General features: G+C 45.3%; 1 protein-coding gene across 6 annotated transcripts in view; it reads left to right on the top strand.

The window, feature by feature from the left end:
- Positions 1 to 20671, top strand: part of FTCD (formimidoyltransferase cyclodeaminase) — a 1011684-nt gene that overhangs the window by 536625 nt on the left and 454388 nt on the right. For all 6 annotated transcript variants that reach the window (XM_030210600.1, XM_030210602.1, XM_030210603.1 and 3 more), the window contains one exon: positions 3132 to 3193. In XM_030210600.1, the coding sequence (XP_030066460.1) occupies positions 3132 to 3193 (62 nt within the window). The remainder of the gene's footprint in view (positions 1 to 3131; positions 3194 to 20671) is intronic.

Below are 20671 nucleotides of genomic sequence, written 5' to 3'. Positions count from 1 at the left end.
TTTTCAGTTCACCTTGACCACTTCTGAACCTGGCCTCAGGGAGGTGATCCATCAATCTCTGATCTTCCCTGACTTTCATGGCAAGACCAGGTGGGCCACATGGATGGGTCAGAGAATGTGGAACATGTGGAGCATTGGGACAGATGGTTGGTGGAGGTTTATTTTGTGTGCTACAGGTACAGTGAAACAGGTATAGCTATGCTACGCATATTCAATATGTCTGGATGAGCTCATTCCTCACAGCTATTGCACTCTGGTGCATCTATGACAATGTGAGGTCTCAAGGCTGCATGCCTTCTCCCTCATCATTGCTGTCTGGGTTAGGCTGCATAGGTTCTTCAGGTTCTGGCATCCTCCATTTCAGGGCAAGGTTGTGGAGCATACAGCAGGCCATCAATGTATCACAAGCCTTGCCCCCTGACCTGGCCAGGCACCAAATCTTGATTTCAATATGACAAATGTCATCTCAATCAACCCTGGTTTTCTGGTGTGTCTCATACCTCTATTCAGGAGCTCCCTTGAGGTTTCAGAAGAGGTCATGAACCACATCCTGAGAGGATAGCCTTGGGCATCTGCAAGGAAGGGAGCAAAGGAGATACTAGTGAAAATGTACCTGATGTAGTATGGGTTGTCAGTACACTGCATTGCTGATCCCAGAAGCTTGTTGGGATGCTAGTTGGATGCTGGGAATTTTAACAGGGGGGGAGGGGAAGAATAGATTTGTGAGGGTATGGGTGTAGTTTGGTGTTGGTAGCTCACCTAGTAGCCATCCTCCAGTGATCTGACCACCCTGAAAATATTCATCCATTTCAGATTGGGCAAGAATGTAGGCATCATGATTGGACAGTAGGCAGACACATAAGTTATTAGGTTGGATGTATTGCAGACCACCTGTATGTTTAGGGAATGGAATGACTTCCTGTTCCCGTAGAATGTCTCTTTGCAGGGGTTCATAGAACCCTATAGTTCAAACTGAGCGGGCTGTAAGCATGTGGCCCAGCTGCTCTGTGAAGGAGGAAGTAGCTGTCATGTGACCCACTTTCACCATTAGAATCATAGCCAAAGCCAACCCAGCTTACATGTGTGGTCTGATTCTGGCTGGGGTGGCAAGTCCATTTTTTGGGTGGAAATTGCCTCCTTGTGTTGATGCCTAAGATGTAGAGGTTTTATGAGGGCTAGGAAATTGATAAAGTAGGATGTAGGCCTGATCATAAACTGAAACGCCAATGAGCAGTTCAATGCAACAACAAATGCTCCAGGTCATAAGAGATATCTTTTCTGCTGTTTAGCCACTATTTATAGGAGGTGTACATTTGAGTGCATTATCTGCATGCCTGATGTTTACAGAATATGTTCTGTGCCTTTGGTTGCCAGTCTGCCCAGCAAACGCCCAAACATGTCTCCTTTGAGGGTGTGTACCTTTACGTGACGTCCTGCATATGCATGTGCCTGTTCTGCCATTATAGAATACTGCTGAGTGCATTGTTGGCTTTTCGGTGTTCTGATGTTGATCTTACATGTGCAAGTAGCTTTTATAGAATTGTGAAGTGTTTTTTCCCCTGTTTTGGTGCTGTGGGGTTTTTTTTTGTTACTTTTGATGTCTGGGAGTTCTATTGCCTCTGGCAGATGCCTGCCAGCAAGTTTTAAGCAAGTTTCATTAAAACAAGATACAATTCCCCATGTTAGATCACAAAATTGCTTCCCCCATGACTTTTAATAAAACCCAAATGAAATGAATAAAATAAAGTTGTTCAGAATTAAAAAATGAATGTAATGATCTGAAAACAAACCAAAGTGAACATTTTTCATGCAAATCCCTAAATCAAGACACCTTTTAGCAGATTCCTTTAGTAAATGAAGTATATCTTCTAAAAATTAGAAAAAAAAGGCATTTGGAATTACCAGCCAAAACAAATACAATATGCTCCATGGTATATTATGAGGCAGATGACGACTCTCTGTAAAATTAATTGAGGTTTTCTAGATCTGTTTTACTCAAGAAGGTTCTGATTATTAGTTGAAATGTATTCTACCATCTGTTTGAGAAAGGTAATTTATTGATGTGACTACAAGTGAAGATTAGTGTGTTTATATTAGTGTTATGTATTTTAATATTTGTTTTATATTTTTATGAATTTTCATTTATAACCCACCTAGAATTTTAGGATAGGTGGGATACGAGGTGGCTGATGGGAGATATGATTGAGGTCTACAAAATCCTGAAGGAGTAGAAGTGAATCCATTTTTTTACTCTTTCAAAAAAATACAAAGTCTAGAGGACACTCAAGGAAGTTACATGGAAATAATTTTAAAACAAATAGGAGGAAATATTTTTTCATTCAACGAATAGTTAAGGTCCGGAACTCTTTGCCAGAGGATGTAGTAACAGCGCTTGGTGTATCTGGGTTTAAAAAAGGTTTGGACAAGTTCCTGGAGAAAAAGTCTATATGTTATTGAGACAGACACAGAGAAGCCATTGCTTGCCCTGGGATTAGTAGCATGCAATGGTTCTACTATTTGGGTTTTTGCCAGGTACTTGTGACCTGGCTTGGACACAGTTGGAAACAGGATACTGGGCTAAATTGACCATTTGTCTGACTCAGTATGGCTATTCTTATATCTTATGACTTTTATCACACTGAATCCAAAAACACTCAGGGTACACTGCATACAACAACACAATAAATAATCCAATATACTCTTATCTGTTTTTCATCTTTGATTTTTTTTTGTACTGTCCTATTGACTGCTTAGAGGATTCCTCAGGTGGCTAGGTGGTTTAATAAATAAATGGATCTTTATGATAGGGAGGAAGAGACCAGGGAATTGAGAACATAGTGGTGCAGTATGGAGGTATTAGTTATCTTTTGCTTTTGGCATCTGTGTGACTGCTTCTTTATATGGGAGTATGTGTTTTTGATCAGTTACATGAAGTAATCCTTCTCATACTATAGATATGTGGATGATTACATATTGAGTTATGTTTTTTTAAACACTGGTCCGTGGGCAGTGGGTATGGTATATTGCTTTGCTACAGTACATACAAAATACTGAATTCTGTAGCTTTATTTGAGGCCTGTTATATAGATGCTTTGCTGATAAAAGTTACCTTGTCTCTCTCATGTTTATAGGTGATCAGCCGACTTGGACTAGATTCCCTAGGTCCTTTTAATCCCAAGGAACGCATTGTTGAGTAAGTAAATTTTTCCATTGCAGTGCTCTTATTGTTTGCACCAGAATTCTTTGGGTATTAAGCTGCTTATTTTCTTTGAAAACTAATGGCATAAGTTCCAAGGTAAAGCAATTTTCAAACTGCCTTCGTTGCACCAAAGTTCCTGAATTCTTTATATCTGTGGTATTTGCGCTATTTCAAAGTGAAAGTATGCTGAAAGTTCCCTGCACCTACTTTTTTTTGTGGGTAATTTTTCTAACTTAAACAATGTGTGTGATTTTGAAATACAATAGTTATCAAACTGTGGTAAAAGGTGGGTTTTACCGCATCTTGATTTTCCACGGGAATCACCAATCTGCAGTAGCTCAGTACTGCAGATTGCTGACTCCGTTGGTGAATGAATAATTCCAGTTGTGAGCCAATTCACAAGCTCACTCTTCTACCATCTCAGGAGCACTGGGCATCAAAGCAGTGGCTCGATGCTCCTGAGTCATGACTTAAAGGGGTGGGTGTTGCCGAAACTGCCCCTCCCCCAAATTAAAAACAGCACCCTGAGGCCTAGGGCCCCCCTCCTCAATCACAATGCCCCACCTGGCAAGATCCTCCCTGATTACAACCTCCTACCTGCAAGACCCCCCCCACCCGGGCTTACTGTCAACATTCCTGGTGTCTAGTGGGGTTGCACAGCAGCAATCTCCAGTTGCTTCTTCTCTTGTAGGTACTGGGTTCAAATTGGTGCTAGTGATTTCTAGCAGTAGTGTTGTGGTATTACTACTAGGGGGTCATGTTTCTGTATAGAAACATGATTCCTAGCAGTAGTACCATGAGGCAGTCACTATGGGTCACTGCCAACAATTTGAACCTGATGCCAGTAAGAACAGGAGCAACTGGGGATTGCTCCTACCTGAACCCACTAGACACCAGGGATGTTGATGGGAGCAGATGCGTAGCTAGGTGGGGCGCAGGGGGAGCGGTCGCTCCCCCAACTGGATTTCTAGAAATGAATGGCGCCTATGCGCATGCGCTGCTGCTCCTGCCTTCCTGCACGGAGTCCGATGCAACAGATGCTGACTCTGATCCTGCGCCGCTGCCAGACCGACGCCTAGAGTCAGTGACTGCCGTGCCTGCCCTGCTGCTGCTCAGCTGCCTCTAACATACCGCTGTGAGCGCCGTCCGTCGGGAAGGGAACGAACAACACAGAGCTGCTGAGGCCCTCAGCTAACCGCGGAGGAGGACCGAGGGAGAACTTACGTCAATTAGCCGCTCTCGACGTCATTCCTACTTCCTCCTCAGCCGGGTCACCTCGTCCCCCCTCGCGCACACACACTGCAGCTGTGCAGGTCAGCGCAGTGTTTGGCAGGCACCAGTGCACTGCAGAGTATAGACTGTCTGAGCCCAGCTGTCGATGACGCTCAGACGCGGAGCCTGCCTCTCTCGGCCTCAGCTTCAGCTGAGCTCTTCATGACTGAGTTTGACGGTAAAGGAACATAGCTACAGAGGCATGGTATGGTTGCATTTTTAATATGGTAATACTAGGGCCCAGCTAAGAAACCGGTTATTTTGAGTTAGTCTTTACTGGACCAAACTTGCTTTCCTTGTGCCATCACTATCCAGCAGGATAGGCAGTGTCTTTAAAGGTGGAGGATAAAGGATTTTTTTTTTTAACAATAAAGAGTGACAACGTGGATGCAGCAGCTCATAGGTTTGCATGCTTTGTTTTGAGAGTACAGCAATGACAGCTGCGTGGGGATGGAGAAAGTGAGATTGGCCTAATTGGTTTCAACATTTTGATGTCACTTGGCCTCCTGTCTATTAAACCTCCTTGGAGCTGCCAGAGGATGGATCGTGGGAGCAGGCCAGGGAGATATGTGGCCCCAAGGAGGATGGGGAGCAGGGCCGTGCCAAGGGTCTCTGGTGCCCCCCTGCAGACTATCAGTTGGCGCCCCCCCCCCCCCCCTGGTTTGGCACAAGATGCAAAGGAAATAGGAGCTGAAAGATGGAGTGCATCTTTGTGGGATTGCTGAACAAATAAAGGGTTTACAACCACTTAGCTTTATGTTTCAACATTTTTATTGATGAGGAAATAAACATGGTATAACAGATACCATAAAATATAAAACTTCAACAGTACAATGGAACATCACATATAAGTATTGAACAGACCATCATCAAATTTTTATACTTTTCCCCCTCTCCGCTGTATGTGCCAACCAATATTGGGGATAGTGTGTTTAAACTTCACACCATGTGTACTTCCAAGGCAACTCACAGTAGGTTAAGGAGCAAACTTCGCCCCCATGGACTAAGTCCTTGTATATATCGGCCTCATATTGACATTAACTGTTTTTTTCTTTTCGGGGCTCCCTTACAACCACTTAGCTTTTCGTGCTTTCATGTTCACGAAATTCGTAATTAAATCTTTGATATCTAACTGGGCACATATATCATTCTCAATTGCAATCATGGCAAGGCTTACAAGCCTTTCTTGCGAAATACTTGATCGCAAATAATTTTTTATGATTTTTAACCGTGAAAATGATCGCTCACCACTTGCCACACTGACAGGAATTGTCAGCAATATTCTTAGAATGATGCTCACATTTGGGAATGGGAGGCTATTTGATAGAACAAATTTTAGAGTTTCAAAAGGAGTATGAAAATGGCACAATTCGGTCTTAAACAGATCTTTAAAGGCACATAGTTCATCATACAGTTCAGTTCCATTGATGTCCTTATTATCACAATCTGATAAATGAAGTTGCAAATCATTGCAATACTGTTGGAGCTGTTCATGATCTGTTTCGGCAAGTTTATTTATGTTGTACAGCAATTTGAATTGATTGTAGTGTTGTTGTAATTGATCAAATCTTTCACTGAGAGAAGTCATTGCAACATCCAAAATTGTAAAGAAAAAATTTACACGAAATTTATTTTCAGGTGATTGAGGCAATTCATCTTCTTGTTCATACTGGAACTGTTTAGTCTTCTTCCTCCGACGGATTTGAGCAGTGGCTTTGAACTCCGGTTCCCCCTCAACGTCATGACAAATTTGCCGAGCAGTTTGAAGCAATGACTCATAACTGGAATCAGTACGGTAGTTAGAAATAAACGTTTTTAAGTTGTTAATGGCTGTCAAAGCAGTTGCAACATTTTCACTTTTACTCTGAAGAATCTTACTGACTGGATTGATATGATTCAATAGGTCATGCCACAGGATGAGGGAACACAAGAACTGGAAATCCTTCAACTTGGTGCTCAAAATATGCGCTTCATATTTTGATTCATTGTCATATTTCTCATCACTAAGAATCTCATACAGAGCATCATAGATTTCTCCAATTTTGTGCCTGAGTGGCTGCAGAGCATCTATGCGACTGTCCCAACGAGTTTCTGAAAGAGGTTTCAATGTCAGAGAGGGAACGTGCTTCTTGAGAACTGCCCAGCGCTTCGTTGATGACGAGAAAAACTTATATAACTCTTGAACTGTTCCAAAGAAACCAATGGTCTCATGATTCACTTTGGCAGCATCATTTACAACTAAGTTCAGGCTGTGAGCTCCACATGGAATGTAGGAAGCACGAGGGTTCATGTTTAAAATCAGCCTCTGCAGCCCATTTCTTTTCCCTTTCATATTGGCTCCGTTGTCGTAGCCTTGACCCCTTATATCACCAATATTAAGATTCCAGGTGCGCAGTTGATTGATAACAGTGTCACACAGACCCTCTCCAGTTGAATCATGAACTTCTAGGAAGCCTAGGAAATGTTCTTCAATGTCTACATTTCCTTCTTTGCAGTTAACAAAGCGAATAATAACAGTCATCTGCTCAGTGTGACTGACATCTGGTGTACAATCCAATATTATAGAATAGTACTTTGCTGTTTTGATTTCAGATAAGATCTTCTCAGTGATGGCATTGCCCAAAAGCGTAATAATTTGATTTTGTATGCGATTGCTCAAATAATGGATTTTGGATTCCTCTTTTACAGCCCTCCTTATATGTGCTGCCATGACAGAATCAAACTTTCCAAACAGTTCAACCAGTTTAAGAAAGTTGCCATTATTTCTTTCAAACAGCTTTCCAGATGTGCCTCGTAGAGCCAGACATTGAGATCCAAGAAATTTGATTATTTCGATGAGCCTTTCAATTACATCTGACCAATGTTTTTTTTCTAGCTCATACAGCCTTTGATGCTGTGAATCAAGTGTAGTTTTGTTTTTCAGATTCTTTTTGAAGTCGATCCACATTTTTGAATGTTTCATATGAGCTAGACTTGTTTCATGTGTAAGCAGTGCTTTGGATAAACTCCTCCAGTTGTTGTAGCCAGTCGAGATAAAACTACTCGATGATTCACTTGGATCTGTTGGTGAAAACAGTTTGCAGCAGAAACAGAACACGTGATCTGTGGAAACCGAGTACAGTAACCATGGTCTTGGCAAAAGTTCACCATTTTCCATTTTTCGGTTGTAGTATATATCGCTGAACTTGCGTCCACTAGAGTTTGCGGGATACAAAATGCCTTTCTTTTGAACAGGTCCTGATTCTGTGAGAATAATTCTTACTTTGTCAGTGAGTTTTGGCCATTTTGCTGGATCAGATAGCTCAGGTGCCAAGGAATCTGAAGGGCTTGATCCAGAGGTACTTGTACCTGGTTGGGGGGTCTTCCTCCTCCTCCTCATCATCATCATCAGTGAGAGTAAATGAACAGGAATCTTCTGATTGTTGGCTGGCAATGACTTTCTTCCATGGGCTTGATCCAGAGGTACTTGCACCTGGTTGGGGGTCTTCCTCCTCCTCCTCCTGAGAGTACTCACCAGTCACTTTTAATCGTTTGACAAAGCTATATATTGCTCCTGCTTGCTTCTGGATGGCTTCTTCTTTTGCTGCTTTTCTTTTTCTGTTTTGCCAACCTGACAGTTTCTTTTTAGTTGCCATCACAACCACGACCAGTTTGTGTGAACACTCAAAAGCTCTTTGACTTGTACCTGGTTGGGGGGTCTTCCTCCTCCTCCTCCTCATCATCATCAGTGAGAGTAAATGAACAGGAATCTTCTGATTGTTGGCTGGCAATGACTTTCTTCCATGGGCTTGATCCAGAGGTACTTGCACCTGGTTGGGGGTCTTCCTCCTCCTCCTCCTGAGAGTACTCACCAGTCACTTTTAATCGTTTGACAAAGCTATATATTGCTCCTGCTTGCTTCTGGATGGCTTCTTCTTTTGCTGCTTTTCTTTTTCTGTTTTGCCAACCTGACAGTTTCTTTTTAGTTGCCATCACAACCACGACCAGTTTGTGTGAACACTCAAAAGCTCTTTGACTTTTATACTAAAAACAAACCAACAACAACAAGAATCATTGTCAGTTTGCAGCATGAATGTGTCTGAATAACACAGAGTGTGTGTGTCTCACAGACAGAGATCGTGTGTGTGTATGTGTGAAAGTGACAAAGGGGGGCATAATTGTGAGGGTGCGGGAGAGTGTGCGTGTCTCACAGACAGAGATCGTGTGTGTGTGTGTGTGAAAGTAAGGGTAGTGGGGTTGTTTTTGACGACTGGTTGTTGTGTTGTAGTGGATGGTGTGGACGTCGGTCAGGTTTCCTCTTACCTCTTGTGCTGTTCTGATGGATGTTCAGAGCGCAGGGCAGGCTGGCAGGATTAGCAGTCTTCCCAATGTGTATCACTTTGCACTTGCCAACATTAAATCTCATCTGCTATTAGGATTCCCAGTCTTCCAACTTCCTAAGGTCTTCCTGCAATTTTTTACAATCCACATGCATTTTAATAGATTTGAATTGTTTTGTGTCATCTGCAAATTTAATTTCCTCACTCATCATTCCCATTTGCAGATCAGTACAATATAGCACCGGTCCCTTTACAGATCTAGAATAACACAGCTTTAGAATTTCAACATGACATTTAAATGAACTTTAGTTGGTGCCAGTCAAGTTAGTATTAAGGTGTAAAAGTACCTACATTCAATCTACATATAATAAATATAAAGAGCCTGATTATAACAGGGTGCCTATGTGGAAAGTAAAAAAAAGGCTCATATTTTATTTCAATTTCTAAAAGCCAGTTTCTTATACATCTGCATACAGCTACTGAAAACAGATCTTTTCAAGAAGGCATACCATAATCATCCATCTTAAACACTAAATAATAACACTACACAGGATCTATCCCTCCCCATCTTCAAATCCTTGCTTAAAGCCCACCTTTTCAATGTCGCTTTTGGCACCTAACCATTGGACTAACCAGGAAACCCAGATTGCCCCAATTTGATTGACTGCATTCTTGTAAGCTCCTTTGAGCAGGGACTGTCCTTCTTTGTTAACTTGTATAGCGCTGCGTAACCCTAGTAGCGCTTTAGAAATGTAAAATAGTAGTAGTAGTACTATACAAAACCAAAAGCCTATCACGATTGATTACCCTCCTTGCTACCACAACACACAGAAATTTCCTTGCCTTGTTTTTCCTATCTTCCTCTTTGCCTTTCTGTTCCATCAGCTCTTATTTTCCTTTCCTGCCCTTACTCTCCCCTCCTTCGTTCCTCCCTGATTCTAGCTTGTTCTCCCCCCCCCCCCCCCCCCCACAGAAATTTCCTCCTTGCCTTGTCTTTCTTTTCTTCCCCAGCTGGCCTGGTTGGTTCCAGTTCCCCCAACCTGCAGCCTCAAATGTAACTTTCTTTATTCCCCCCCCCCCCCCCCCCCAACACACAGAAATTTCCTTGCCTTGTTTTTCCTATCTTCCTCTTGCCTTTCTGTTTCATCAGCTCTTATTTTCCTTTCCTTACTCTCCCCTCCTTCATTCCTCTGAGTCTAGCTTGTTCTCTTCCCATCCCCCCCCCCCCCCCCCACAGAAATTTCCTCCTTGCCTTGTCTTTCTTTTCCCCAGCTGGCCTGGTTGGTTCCACGTTCCAACTGCAGCCTCAATGTAACTTTTTCTTTATCGATATTACAATTAACAACAAGTGTAGGCCAGCCAGCCATAATGAAACGTTAAGGCGAAACCGTCCTTACCAATGCCAATGATGTCCTGACGTTGTCCACCACTCTCTCTCAAAACAAAACAAATGAATGCCGATGCGGCGGACTTGCAGAGCGCTGCAGGAGCGGGCAGCAGCAGCTAATCATCCAGTGATCCAGCAGTGGCGCCGGCTCTCCTCGCTCAGCAGTCCTTCGGAGTCGGACTGCCTGCGAGGCTCCAGGCGCGATGACGTCACGCCGTGCGTCACGCTGGGGCGGTGCTAACAGCCTAAACAAACGATGCAGCGCACGGGAAGGCAGAAGCCAGAGCGAGCCAGCAGCGCATGCGCATATAGGCACCAACGCGAGAGAGGTTTGTAATGTGTTTTTAAATTTTATTAAACACAACACTGACTCAGCGGGCGGTGGCGGCGCCCTTGAACATGAGGCGCCCCCCTGCCGTGCTTACCCTGCTTACCGGGTTAGCACGGCCCTGATGGGGAGCGCTGAAAGAGATGGGAAGAAGGTTAACATGGGGAAGAGAAGGGTAAATGCTGGACAGGGAGGGAGAAGGACACAAAGTCAATACTGGACAGGGAGAGGAGAGGGACATTGGAACGCAAAGAGGCAGTGCTAGAAAATGAAGAAATGGGGACACAGGGGCACTACTGAAAAGGGGGGGGGGGAAGATAGGGGCTCTGCTGAAAAGGAGGGGGATAGGGACACAGAGGGGCACTACTGAAAAGGGGATACTGAAAAGGGGAGGAGGAGATAGGGACACAGAGGGGCACCACTAGAAGGAGGAATAGAGCATGGACGTAGTTTGACTGTTTCATTCGGGGGGGGGGGGGGGGCAAAGGGTGTGGCTTGGCACATTTGCATATTCATTTGCATATATACATCTCATACATATTCATTATGGCTATTAATAAAATCAACAAAAACATACACGCACCAGACTAAAATGCCAAATATGAAGCCAGTGTATCAAAAACAATAGGGCCAGACACTTTATGAAATAACACAAAACCCTACAAAGAGACACTCAAAACCTATACAGAAAACTTAACACACAACAGTCTTAACCCACCTATGAAAAGACAGTGCTATAAATTTTACACTGGACCCTAGAGCACCAGTATACCTGCTACTGGAAAACTGTAACAAGTTGGACTGTTACACATTCCTACACAAACACTACATGCTAGCAGAATCCGTCACGTCAGTCACATATGCAGAACATGGACAGACCCTCATGTGATACAAAATAGGAACCACAAAAAACATGCCCACAAAAACTGAAATATAGATCTCTTCCAGAAAGCCAGACTCTGTAAGCAGTGCAAATACTGGTAAAAGAGAAACAGAAATGTATTTTCTCCTGTATTCTGCAAAATACAACAATAGAAAAAAATGTACATTTCATAAAGCAGGCACATCTTAGTCCTTAAAATGCATTAAATAAAAAGAATGTTTTCTTTTCTATCTTTGTTGTCTGAGCATTCTAATTTTCTAGTTGGTCTGGTCCCAGTCTCCACTTTCCATGTATCAGTCTTCTCCTAAATTCTTTTGAAGGTTGACTTTCCATTTCTTCGCTCTTCTCTTTTCTTCCTGTCCTTCTCTGCATCTGTCTGGCCCTGATCTTTCATTTTACACCCCCCCCACCAACACTTTTCTTTCACTCTTTAGTCCTTAGTATCCATCTACCTACTGGCTTTGACCATCTCCCTCTCATTCCCTCTCCAGCACTCCCATTCCCCCCTCTGTCTCTCCCTTACCCAGTCTCCTAAATACCTCCCCCATCTTTCACCCACTTCATTAGTCCACCATTCCCATACTCTGTGCTCACCCCTTTGCCCTCATCTACCCTCCACTGCATCTCATCACCCTATCAGTCCCAGCTCCATCCAAGTCTCTCCTTCCTTCCCTTGCCTCCAAGGCCACTCTTCTGCCTGTTATCTTTTACCCCATGCCCAATAATTTATCTTTCACTATCTTTTTAATCCCTTTCTACCATAACTCAACCCCCTTCAGAGATCCCCTTCTGCTATACCCGCCACCAGTACCCCAATCCCTTTTCAATGTCTCTTATCCTCTCTCCAGTCTTCCAGGTCATTCACATTATGTCTCAACCTTTTCCCACATCATCCCTTTGTCTTGCCCTTTTTCTCATATCCCTCATTTCACACCCTGCTTCTTCCCCCAACCCCCAGTCCCATCCATCTCCTGCTCCTTCTCTCTGCTGTGCCCCACCCCTCCCAGTCCCATCCATCTCCTGCTCCTTCCCTCTGCTCACCACCCCTCCCAGTCCCATCCATCTCCTGCTCCTTCCCTCTGCTGTGCTCCACCCCTCCCAGTCCCATTCATCTCCTGCTCCTTCCCACTGGTCACCACCCCTCCCAGTTCCATCCGCCTCCTGCTCACCACCCCTCCCAGTCCCATCCATCTCCTGCTCCTTCCCTCTGCTCACCACTCCTCCCAGGCCCATCCATCTCCTACTCCTTCCCTCTGCTGTGCTCCCAGTCCCATCCATCTCCTGCTCCTTCCCTCTGCTCACCACCCCTCCCAGTCCCATCCATCTCCTGCTCCTTCCCTCTGCTGTGATCCATCTATCCCAGTCCTATCCATCTCCTGCTCCTTCCCTCTACTCACCACCCCTCCCAGTCCCATCCATCTCCTGCTCCTTCCCTCTGCTGTGCTCCATCTCTTCCAGTCCCATCCATCTTCTCCTTCCCTCTGCTCACCGCCCCTCCCAGTTCCATCCGTCTCCTGCTCACCACCCCTCCAAGTGCCATCCATCTCCTGCTCACCACCCCTTCCGGTCCCATCCATCTCCTCATAGGCGTAGTTTGACTGTTTAATTTGGGGGGGCAAAGGAAGGGGCGGGGTATATTAGCATATTCATTTGCATATATGTATATGCAAATTATGCTAAAATGGAGGAAGGAAGGGAGCACGAGCTGGCTTTTTTTGGGGAATAACCGTAATGAATATGTATGAGATATCATACATTATGGTTATTCCCAAAAAAGCCAGCTTTCTCCCTTCCTTCCTTCCTCCTTACCCAGCACTCCCTCTTCCTCACCAGTAGTATTTCCCCACCCCCTTTCCCATACCACAGATGCACATTTCCAAAAGCTGACATATTCCAATTAATAAATTCTGAATAAAATACTTTTTTCTACCTTTGTTGTCTGATCATTTCGTTTTTCACCACTTCCACCTCATCAGAGGTCACACGGGAGTTGCTGTCACCAGTACTGGAGATGCAGGTTGACGTGCCATCCAGGACGATGCTGGAGAAGGAAACATGGGGATAGTCTGGACAAAGCAATGATTTCAGCACTCTTATGATGTAGTGGTACACCACCTCACACAGCACCACCACATGTCACGCTGGGTCAGGGTATAGCTTCCAAAAGGCAGCCACACAACTCTTCACATCTACAGATTTGCACCCAAAGACGTACATGATGGGTAGCCTGGTGCAGGGGCTGAGACACGCCAGTCCATAATGTACCACAGCATCAGCTCCTACGTGTTCTGAGGCCACCTCATCTATGCAGCAGCTGCTGTAGGAGGTGTCACCAAGAATGTACAAAGATACCAGAAGCTTTTTCCAGTTTTGTTGCAACAGTGACTGAATCCACCAGCAGCTCATCAGGGAACTGGAGTGCCACCTTGCTACACTGATGCTGTGCAATGAATGTAGTTGTTCTCTCAATTTCATAAACCTCATCAAGCTCCTCAGGAACAGTCAGACTATTGCCCACTGGTGTGGCAATCAGGGGCCGCTGGATTGCGTCTGCACCATCACTGCTGAACTGCACTGCCATGAATACCTCAGCACCACGTTTGTAGACTCTCCACTAATGAAGTGTGAAATCCGCCGTGTAGAAGCCGTAAACAAACAGCAGTGACTTAGTGCACACAGAAACTGCCGACTCCCTGTCTCCACTGACCGCCATCGCCTCACTCGGTACAAAAAAACTCTATTCCCGCTCCACCTCGCGCTCCCTCACCGACCGTCAACAACACCGCACGTGCGGGAGTCCCAGAACACAGCGGGCGACGCGCAAAAGCAGCAAGCAAGCAGCCAGGTTCGACTCCGTCCTTCACTTCCTGAATCCTGCCCTCTCTGCGTCCCGCCTTCCTCTGATGTCATTTCCTTTCAGGCGGGCGAGACGCTGAGAGGGCAGGATTCAGGAAGTGAAGGACGGAGTCGAGCCTGGCTGCCTGCTTGCTGCTTTACGCGTCGCCCACCCGTTCGCCGCTGTGGGAAAGTAGATTAAGTCGTCTTCATCATCCTCATTGTTTGGGGGGGCACTGCCCCCCCTCGCCCCCCCCCCAGTCTACGCCTATGCATCTCCTGCTCCTTCCCTCTGCTCACCACTCCTCCCAGGCCCATCCATCTCCTGCTCCTTCCCTCTACTGTGCTCCATCTCTCCCAGTCCCATCCATCTCCTGCTCCTTCCCTCTGCTGTGCTCCCAGTCCCATCCATCTCCCCTCTGCTCACCACCCTTCCCAGTCCCATCCATCTCCTGCTCCTTCCCTCTGCTCACCACCCCTCCCAGTCCCATCCATCTCCTGCTCCTTCCCTCTGCTGTGATCCATCTATCCCAGTCCCATCCATCTCCTGCTCCTTCCCTCTGCTCACCACCCCTCCCAGTCCCATCCATCTCCTGCTCCTTCCCTCTACTCACCACCCCTCCCAGTCCCATCCATCTCCTGCTCCTTCCCTCTGCTGTGATCCATCTATCCCAGTCCCATCCATCTCCTTCTCCTTCCCTCTGCTGTGCTCCCTCTCCCAGTCCCATCCATCTCCTCCTCCTTCCCTCTGCTGTGCTCCCTCTCCCAGTCCCCTCCATCTCCTGCTCCTTCCCTCTGCTGTGCTCCCTCTCCCAATCCCATCCATCTCCTGCTCCTTCCCTCTGCTCACCACCCCTCCTAGTCTCATCCATCTCCTGCTCCTTCCCTCAGCTCACCACCCCTCCCAGTGCCATCCATCTCCTGCTCCTTCCCTCTACTCACCACCCCTCCCTCTACTGTGCCCCACCTCTCCCAGTCCAGGTTGTGCCTCGCCCGCCCACCTGTGAGGTCCCAGATCGTGCAAAAACTCTGGCGCACTGCGCGCATCAGTCTTCAATCTTTCTGTGCTCCTGGTAGCGTTAGCGATGTATACATGCTGCCTTTGGTCTGCCCAGGTAGCTTTCTCTTCAATTTCCTGTTCCTGCATAGGTGGGACGCTGCAGAGAAAAGGCTTTTGGGGCAGTGTGAAGACAGCATGGATAAGTTACTAACGCTGCCGGGAGGTGGAGCACAGAAAGATTGAAGACTGCAGCACCGGAGGGAGGGAGGAAGAGAGGGGGTAGACGGAATCGCGATCGCAATGCAGGTGGTGGCAAGCTGTTTGGGGGGGGGCATTGCCCCCCCTCGCCCCCCAAACTACACCCATGGAATAGAGATATGGGGACAATGGTGAAAAAGGGGTGAGATGGGGACAAAGAGGTAATGCTGGAAAAGGGAGAAGATGGTAACACAGGGGTAGTGCTGGAAAAAGGGGGAAGATGGGGACACAGGGCATTGCTAGAAAAAGGGAGAGATGGGGACACCTGGATGGCAGATGCTAGAAAAGGGGGAGATGAGGAGACCAGGTAGGCTTGTGCTGAAAAAGGGGGGAGATGGGGACACAGAAATGGCAGATGCTGAACTTGGGGGTAGCATAGGGACAAGAGACACAGAAGGGAGATGCTGGACAGGACAAATAGTGGTGCAAAGGAAAGAAGGTTGGTGCAGTTGGAGACAGAAGAAATCAGACGAGCGAAAGGCCCTGTAAAGGCAGAAGAAACAGAGAAAAACGGAAAAGAGACAGCAGGACCAAAGCAAATGAGAAAATAAATTGTTCAAATAACAGTAGAGGGATCCAAGTGCATTTTCTTAAGTCATTTTGGATGTACTGCAGCACAAATTTTGATGGGTAGAATCAGGGACTGTAAATCCCATATGAATTTGGGATGTGAGTTCACATTAAGACTGGTTGAAAAATCTCTCTTCTGGAACTGGATCACGTGGCAGCTCTATACACAGCTGTTTGATAGTGGGGACGTAAAATGTAAGATCAGTGCCAAACAGATGTAGAGAAGGAAAGGAAGAAGACAAGAGGTAAGAGAAGAAATGTAAAGGCCAACCTGGAAAAGAATTTGTAAGGCTGACTCATGGAATATGGAAAAAAAAAGACTGGGACCAGCCAAATTCCCAGACAACAAAGGTAGAAATTTTTATTTAATACTTTATAAGGACTGAGATGTACCTGCTTTTTAAAATGTGCAGGAGAAAATGTATTTCTGTCTCTTTTCTACCAGTATTGCACTGTTTATAGAGTCTGGCTTCCTTGGACAGAGAGTGTGGTGGTGCTGGGGGGGTGGGGTCTTTATTTCAATTCTGTTGTTGTTTTTTTTTTTTTTGGGGGGGGGGGGTTGTGGCTCCCTATGGTGTATTAGATTGGTAGAATGGAATGTTGTCACAATTTGGGTTTCTGCTATTTGCTTGTGACCTTGGTTGGCCACTGTTAGAAACAGGATACTGGGCTAGATGGACCATTGGTCTGACCCAGTATGGCTAATCTTATGTTTATATAGATGAGGGTCTGTCCATGTTCTGCATGTGTGACTGAGGTGAAGGATTCTGCTAGCATGTAGTGTCTGTGTAGGAATGTGTAACAGTGCAGTTTGTTCCAGTTTCCCAATACTAGGTATATTAGTGCTCCACAGTCCAGTGTAATATATATAGCACTGTCTTCTGATAGGTGGGTTAGGGCTGTTATGGTGTGGTAAGTTTTGTGTTCTAGGGCAGTCCTGGGGTACCCCCTTGCCAGTAACCATACAAACAAAAGCCCATCTGATTTAAACAAGGTGTCTAGCAGTGGAAGGAATGTGTGTGCTATTCCTGAATATTTTTACTTTGTAGTTAAGAAGACAGGTTGCCTGCTCTGGCCAGTTGAGGGACCTCTTCTGCGTCCTGACTCCTGATGTAACTTACTGTTTCCTTGTAGGCAGGACAAAGACACCCTGTATTAATCATTGCCCGCCATAGCACCTGAGCAACAACACAGACACTGCTGTCTAGCTGACACCAACCGGCGCCTATTTTGTAAAAGTCTGCTCCCCCTGAGATCAGAATCTGGCTACGCCTCTGGATGGGAGGTCTGGGTTGGGGGGCTGTGGGGTTTGGGGGCCTTAGTGATCAAGGGGGGGCTTTCTGTGTAGGGGGTTGTGATCGGGAGAGGAGAATTGGCCTTGAGATTCTGTATTGTCATTCACTTGGGAGGGAGGAGGGAGGGGGAGGGGAGAGACATCTTTGGTGAGCATCTGCCCTTTTAAGATGTGATCTGGGAGCATCAGGATGTGACTTTTTTCTGGGGTTATCTTACTGGTTATAGCACAGCTTGCAGTATTCTCACGGTGTTCACCTCAGTCCCATTATAGTATTTACATAATAATGAGATACATTACATACAGTTACATACATTTGCATGTTTTATATCTCATTACTCATGGGGTAACCTAAATAACACTACATTAGGGCACCAACACTAGCATCAGAGCCCTTTAACATGCTAAGGGGTACTTTGTGCCCTAACACAGCTTGATAACTGTGGAAATCCCCACCTTAATCCTATCATTGTGAATGCGTCCACTGAATTTGAGTAAACATACTCATAATGGGTCAGATTTAGTAAATGGCTCTCAAAATTAGGCATCTTTTAAAGAATAATGCTTAGTGCGGATTCCTACACCCAACTTTGGGCACAAAGACTTATGCCAGCTGAATCTGGTGTAAATCCTGGCAGGCAACCCTGATATTCTAGAACATTGTGCCTAAAGTTTTGGAACACCCCTGATCCGCTGATGCCCCTACAATGGCCATGTTCCCTTTCGGGTTGCATGTGAGACACTTTGGGCATTCAGCAGTCCAAAATTGTGCCAATTAATGTCAATAATTGATAATGATTTGTTGTGTGCGCATGCATCTGCCCTGTGTTCCCAAATCTGGTTGACCTATATAGAATCTGGGGGATGATGGACAATTTTCAAATAGCCCTTTCATTAGGGATTTACATGGAAAATGGTTTTTTTGGAAGTTCTTCAGTTAGGAGTTAATTCTAATAAGGATATTTGCATTTATATGTCAGTTTAGGTACGTAAAAGGCCTCTTAATAGAATTACCTGATCTGTAAAAGTACACATGGTTCAATTAAACAACTCTATACAACTTTAGAGTAGGTGTATTGATGTGTTTGTGTGGAACATAGGTGGGAGTCACAATTTATATGTGTATTTTATAACTAACATCTATGCCTGTTCAGGAGCTTGGTGTAAATGTCTGTGGCTTCAATCTAGTATTTTATAAAGACACATTAGAACTAGATTATATATATACAGTGGGGGAAATAAGTATTTGATCCCTTGCTGATTTTGTAAGTTTGCCCACTGACAAAGACATGAGCAGCCCATAATTGAAGGGTAGGTTATTGGTAACAGTGAGAGATAGCACATCACAAATTAAATCCGGAAAATCACATTGTGGAAAGTATATGAATTTATTTGCATTCTGCAGAGGGAAATAAGTATTTAATCCCTCTGGCAAACAAGACCTAATACTTGGTGGCAAAACCCTTGTTGGCAAGCACAGCGGTCAGACGTCTTCTGTAGTTGATGATGAGGTTTGCACACATGTCAGGAGGAATTTTGGTCCACTCCTCTTTGAAGATCATCTCTAAATCATTAAGAGTTCTGGGCTGTCGCTTGGCAACTCGCAGCTTCAGCTCCCTCCATAAGTTTTCAATGGGATTAAGGTCTGGTGACTGGCTAGGCCACTCCATGACCCTAATGTGCTTCTTCCTGAGCCACTCCTTTGTTGCCTTGGCTGTATGTTTTGGGTCATTGTCGTGCTGGAAGACCCAGCCACGACCCATTTTTAAGGCCCTGGCGGAGGGAAGGAGGTTGTCACTCAGAATTGTACGGTACATGGCCCCATCCATTCTCCCATTGATGCGGTGAAGTAGTCCTGTGCCCTCAGCAGAGAAACACCCCCAAAACATAACATTTCCACCTCCATGCTTGACAGTGGGGACGGTGTTCTTTGGGTCATAGGCAGCATTTCTCTTCCTCCAAACACGGCGAGTTGAGTTCATGCCAAAGAGCTCAATTTTTGTCTCATCTGACCACAGCACCTTCTCCCAATCACTCTCGGCATCATCCAGGTGTTCACTGGCAAACTTCAGACGGGCCGTCACATGTGCCTTCCGGAGCAGGGGGACCTTGCGGGCACTGCAGGATTGCAATCCGTTATGTCGTAATGTGTTACCAATGGTTTTCGTGGTGACAGTGGTCCCAGCTGCCTTGAGATCATTGACAAGTTCCCCCCTTGTAGTTGTAGGCTGATTTCTAACCTTCCTCATGATCAAGGATACCCCACGAGGTGAGATTTTGCGTGGAGCCCCAGATCTTTGTCGATTGACAGTCATTTTGTACTTCTTCCATTTTCTTACTATGGCACCAACAGTTGTCTCCTTCTCGCCCAGCGTCTTACTGATGGTTTTGTAGCCCATTCCAGCCTTGTGCAGGTGTATGATCTTGTCCCTGACATCCTTAGACAGCTCCTTGCTCTTGGCCATTTTGTAGAGGTTAGAGTCTGACTGATTCACTGAGTCTGTGGACAGGTGTCTTTCATACAGGTGACCATTGCCGACAGCTGTCTGTCATGCAGGTAACGAGTTGATTTGGAGCATCTACCTGGTCTGTAGGGGCCAGATCTCTTACTGGTTGGTGGGGGATCAAATACTTATTTCCCTCTGCAGAATGCAAATAAATTCATATACTTTCCACAATGTGATTTTCCGGATTTAATTTGTGATGTGCTATCTCTCACTGTTACCAATAACCTACCCTTCAATTATGGGCTGCTCATGTCTTTGTCAGTGGGCAAACTTACAAAATCAGCAAGGGATCAAATACTTATTTCCCCCACTGTATGGTGCCTGAAAAATCTGTACTGAAAATATTTCCGCCTAGGTGTATTCTATAAATGGTGCCCAGATTTACAGTGGAGGAGTAGCAAAGTGGTTAGTGTAGTGGGCCTTGAGCTTGGCAACCTGGGTTCAAATCCCACTGTAGCTCCTTGTGATCTTGGGCAAGTCACTTATCCCTCCATTGCCCCAGGTATAAAAATTTAGATTGTGAGCCTTCTAGGGAAAGAGAAAGATTACATGTGTATCTGGTGGCATGTCCAGTAGAAATAGTGATTTTAAAAACCTATACATGGAGGAAAAATGAACCTCCTTCTCTGCCCAATTGTGCTTGAGATCAGCCTTTTTGGCTCTGTAGTATATATATATATATTTTTTTTTTCCCAACTCTTGTTTATTGATACTGTGAAATAGGGTACAATTTAACTCTCTAGAAAAAATAGCAAAACCAAGTCCAGTAGAGACAATTGTCTTAGCATACTAACACAATATCGTAACAAACACTGTCAA

This window comes from Microcaecilia unicolor, chromosome 7 (assembly GCF_901765095.1).
Source record: "Microcaecilia unicolor chromosome 7, aMicUni1.1, whole genome shotgun sequence".
In the NCBI taxonomy this organism is placed as follows: Eukaryota; Metazoa; Chordata; class Amphibia; order Gymnophiona; family Siphonopidae; genus Microcaecilia; species Microcaecilia unicolor.
The sequence above is the reverse complement of the archived record's forward strand: the minus strand, read 5'-3'. Positions and strand labels throughout refer to the sequence as shown.